The sequence below is a fragment of the Morus notabilis genome, unplaced genomic scaffold, assembly GCF_000414095.1.
Source record: "Morus notabilis unplaced genomic scaffold, ASM41409v2 Scaffold19, whole genome shotgun sequence".
In the NCBI taxonomy this organism is placed as follows: Eukaryota; Viridiplantae; Streptophyta; class Magnoliopsida; order Rosales; family Moraceae; genus Morus; species Morus notabilis.
The window spans coordinates 160586-165689 of NW_010360880.1; the positions used below are offsets into that span (position 1 = coordinate 160586).

At 37.5% G+C, this 5104-nt stretch overlaps 1 protein-coding gene across 1 annotated transcript; it reads right to left on the minus strand.

Annotated features, from left to right (window-relative positions):
• Window positions 1–4130, minus strand: LOC21404995 (protein ULTRAPETALA 1). The gene is made up of 3 exons (XM_010097515.2): window positions 3349–4130; window positions 1659–1983; window positions 1–450 (listed from the first exon to the last, which is right to left on the minus strand). The coding sequence occupies exons 1-3, from the start codon at window positions 3560–3562 to the stop codon at window positions 276–278; spliced, it is 714 nt and encodes a 237-aa protein (XP_010095817.1). The 5' UTR covers window positions 3563–4130; the 3' UTR covers window positions 1–275.
• Between the last annotated feature and the right edge of the window lie 974 nt (window positions 4131–5104).

The following is a 5104-nucleotide window of genomic DNA, read 5'->3' on the forward strand; positions in this document are numbered from 1 at the left end:
TGTGAAATAAATGACTAAGATTTAAATAGTTTAAACCAGTCGATGACAACAATATAATTGAAATCAAGGACTGGAAATTCAAGTCTGACATATAATAAAGAGAGTGTCACTGGAAGCTCCTCTTTTCCCCTCTCTTTCTCACTCTTTCTCTCCTCAGCTCTCTCTTTCCCCTTCTCTCTTCTAATCTGGAGAAAAAGAAAGGGGCGAGGCAATAATGGGCATAAATAACCCACAAATGAATGGGAAAATATTGGGTCCATATTAGAATTTGTCACTTAGACTTTGGCATTCCTTGTGAAGTCAGTGCAGGTCTGGCAGCTGCAATCGGAGAAGCGACAGATTTCGCAGCCGAAGCACACGCAAGAGGTGCAGCCCTTGCAGGTCGGAGAGCGAGTGCAGCCCCTGTAGACTCTGCGGCTTGCTCTCTCTTCCTCATCATCACATGTTATTCTGAAAAAACAAAGCAACGATTGTTCCAACTTATTCACTATTAAATCTTCAAACATAAAAATGCAGAAAATGCAAGTAGAACAATATGCATATATACATCCTGTGTAAGCAAGCACGTCAAATTGACAATACAATATACACAACTTCTGACTTGAAACATATTTATCGTTTGAGGAGTGCTCACAAGGAATTTCGAGTAACATTTATTTGGTCACCCACAAATCTGCTTCTTAGAGTCTTCTAATAGTTATGCTTAATAAAGTAGCCTAGTCTCAGTGCTAATTAATTTGATTGAAAAGAAAACACCTATTTAGTTTGATTAAGAGGACATAATTTACATTGACAATGTTGATTGAAAAATCTTGGTCAATGATCCACTCCTAAAAGTATGAAATTAATCTGCGGTGCAGTAAGCTTGCCTTATAAACTACAACCTTCTCTGTTTGCTTAATTAAATTTGCATTTTGAGTAACAATTTATATCTCCAATGTTTTCATTCTCCTCTGTTTAGGGCTGCTAGATGAAATCCAACTTTTATGGCCTCACTTATGCTCCTATCATAATTCAACCTTTCGTATCTAGTGGACATGGTATCGCAAAAACTCTAAGCAGCCAGTCAGCCAGTCTTCATATTTATGACTCGACTTTATCAATGCTGTTTGCCTGAAGGTTCTAGCATTTGCAAATAGAACATGTAATTAAATCACTTTGACTACCTTGTATTATGGTATTTACAAACCAGCAAGGTTCCTTACTGAAAGTTAATGATAATAACAAGACCGTATAGAGTTAGTAGCCCATAAGAATCACTTAAAGTTATTATACTTTAAATTGTATATGTAACCATATCATGCAATGACATAAAATGGCAAAAAGGCGTCAAGAATTGGTAATAAAATCGGAATTCATAGTGCATAATTAAGGGTAGAAAAGATTATGGCAATGTCTAAAAAATGTAGAACCAAACGTGCACGCATGTCCACAGAAAATTGGATAATCCATTAAATAAAACCTATAAAATGCCTTCAAACATCTTAAATCAAATCCACAATTTAAAGATACTTCTATATGCATCAGAAACGTTGCTAGTAAAAAGATAGAAACTACTGGCATGTTCAAAAGGATGGTGGTCGATTACAGAAAGGATAGGAATCAACATAATAAATTAAATAGCAGATAAATACTGATTCAACTTAAGGACAACATACTTGTCATACGGCAGATCAGCGCATTTCCAATTCACATCTGCCAAAGCATCGTGGTGAACCTGACACTCCTCTTTTGTTCGCAGACGAAAACGGCGCTCCTTGTTGCATCTGGTACAGCGAATGAACTCATCGCGGTGACAAACTCGTCCATTGTTGGATCTGTGTGACCCGTTGGCAGTTTTTGATGTTTGGTTGTAGTATTTGAGCAGCACTGTCTTGCATAATGGAACCTTCTCCCCATTAACTATGACCCAAACATTATTTTTCCATTTCCTAGCTGTTTCTCTTCCAGAATGCTTTTCAAATGCAGCTGGACTCAATTTGCCTATACAACCCCAAGAAATAAAAGGAAAAAAAATGGACACAATAAAAGCATAAACACTTGGTAAGAAAGAGAAAGAGAAGGAAAAGGAAAAGGAAAAGCCTGCATTGAATAATACTTTGAATTATTATATAAGATATCAGGCTGACTTAAATATCTCGATCGAGGAACAGTAAAAGAACAAATAGTTTGTGAAGAACAAGGTCTTCTAATTCTAAGATCTATCTTTTGAAGAAAACTTTGCAATAAATGGCTTCCACATCTGTCACTCCCAGACAAATCTTTCCCCAACAAACACAACAGTGTCTCCTTGATGGACAAGATCCTCAGATGCTCAGTAAAAAAGGAAAACCGGATACAACCTTGTTAGGCCTTCAAATGGTGATGGGGAAAAGTTCAAACTGTAGATTACTCAAAATTTAACCCCAAGCAATTGTGTTTGCATACTAATATGGCAAACAATCAGATACATTATGTCAGCACTACTTTCAGACCCTTGTCAGAATAAACGATGTAAAATTTCATGCTTTGCACATCCATGCATCATGGCAACATAACATAAATAATGCGAACACATGTACAAACGAATAACGCAAAATCAGTTTAATCACATAACCATATTCTTCAAAATTCAAGTTCAAAACTTGGACCTACAAAAGAAGGTGCTGCCCAAAACCAAAATACTTATCACTTGCACTGTAGACTAACATGGAAGGCTCTAGCTTGAGCCAAACACCATAAAAAACCAACCGAAATTCTCGTTGTACATCAAGATGAACTGAAAAACAGATAAAACCCTACAATGATATAGCTATACCACATGAAACTATGGCATTTTACTCTGTAAAACAGAAAGAACAGAACTCTGGCGTCAAAATCAAATCTTGAAAAATCAGCCGTTTGTTTGTTGCAATCCAATCACCACAACAAAGGGTAGTGTAGGACTCATTCTGAGCATGCCTAGTTAAAGATAAAATATATTACACTACATGAAACAAACACATCGTTCAATCTAAACTCAACCGCAGAAAGAAACCAATGAATATCTAGAAAACATATATGTAACGTATTTCCTCGTTTAGATCACGTTCACTGAGACAAACTAACATACACTTGAACTGTACAATGAGGATGAAAAGAGAGAATGAACACAACGAGGAATGGGTGAATGATCATGAGTACAAAAGATCTCGTCTTGAAAGTAGATTTCCACATCAACGTCAAAAACCCAGTTGACGATAACACAAAAACTGAAAAGCAGATAAAAGATTAATACAACAACACATTTTACATGCATAAAAATCGAAACCCATTTCCCAAAAAGCGAGAGAGAGAGAGAGAGAGAGAGAGAGAGAGAGAGAGAGAGACCTTCCTGACAGCCAGGGGTGCATTCGCAGGTGATTTGGAGATCACCATTGAGGAAAACCCTAAGCCGCCCGACGGCGTCACCATATCTATGGCTTGTACAGCCACACGTAACCTCAATGTGGTCTCCGCTTTTCTTAACGCCGCTCATCTCGCTAAGCTCGTCGTCGCTGAATATCACCACCAACCCACTTTCTCTCTCTAACCCATTCGCCATTTTTCGCTCTCCTTTCGGAACCCCTCAAAATCATTCAGAGCGAAATCGAAGAGAAAAAGTCAAACCCCCCCAAGCCAAGCCCGCCCAGAGAGAACCCAGAAAGAGAGAGAGAGAGAGAGTTAGAGAGAGAAAGGGAGTTGTTGTTTGAGATGGGGATGTTATAAATAAAATGGGGGTGTATTGGGGGATTGACGGAGAAGCCCCCCAGAAAACCAAGGAAAGGGCTCAAAGGGCACGCATCTCCAAGGGGTCACTCCGAGAGATCTGGTGGAGAAAACGTTGAAAGCTTTAGAGAGAGAGAGAGAGAGAGAGAGAGTGAGAGGAGAGAGAGAGGTTGGTGAATGGGTTGAATATGAATGAGCTGGCGCAGGGATACAAATGTCGTGGAGTGAAGGGGTTAAAGGCTTAGGGTGCTACTTGCATGACATGACATGAGATGGAAAGAGAACGAATGAAAAGAGAGAGAGGGGGGAGAGAGAGATTTTTTTTTCCCTAATAAAAACTCACAAAAAGAAAAAAGAAAAAAGAGGGAAGCGTTGGGGTCAGGGCGTTTTGGTTTATGGGAAAATCTCTCATGGGAAGGAGACGAGGTTTTTTGGATTGTGTACTCTACTCTTTTTATTCTCTCTTTCTTCCCTCAATTTATTATTATTGTACATACACACACATACATGTGTATATGTTGTTTGCCTACTTTTGTTTTTGCTGTTTGGCACTCTTTCCATTGGGGGTTTTTGATTTCAGTTGCCAATGTTTTTTTTCTTCAACCCAAAAAAAAAAAAAAAAAAAAAAAAAAAAAAAAAAAAAAAAACTTCATAGCTACTACTACGATGGTTGTGGTTTTGTAGGCACTAAAAAAGAGCCAAGAATGAATGAATATCTAAGCTACGGCTAGGTGGTAAAAGTATATCCCAACAAAATCTCATTTGAATCTTTCTTTTTTTTTTTTTAAAAAAAAAAAGAAAAAATACCAAAGACACGAGTGATGCAACAAAAGTTGGTAATGGTGGTAGTAACAGAGGATAGTGTGTGATGACACACCTGATCATAGTGGCAAAGAGCTAGTGGCGTGGTGCAACGCCCTATATCAGTGAAATAGTGATTGTTGCTGTTGGAGAAACCAATGTCTAATTAAGGCAGGCAACCAAAAAACTTATGGATTGGTAGGTCAAACGAATAATTAAATGACTATATATTTGAAAAGTCTTATATCAAAACTACCCCCCCGGTAAAAAAAAAAAAAAAACCTACTCTGAGTTACCAACAATACTATCATATAAGGACAACATGATATTTCATCTATGTAAACAAGGATATGGACCATTTCTCATCTTACTATTCCCTCTTTATGGAGTCTACACACATTCTATTAATTAAGTCCTTTGATCCCGCATTTTTGTGATCGAATAATGGTTGAAACCAAGACTAGTTTAAAGGAAGTTTTTATTTGGTCCACAAAATTATATGAATCTTGAGTGTAATTAGTCTATTTTATTTGGAAACAGAGCAAAATACTAAAATCAGTCCTTTTCAATTCAAAGA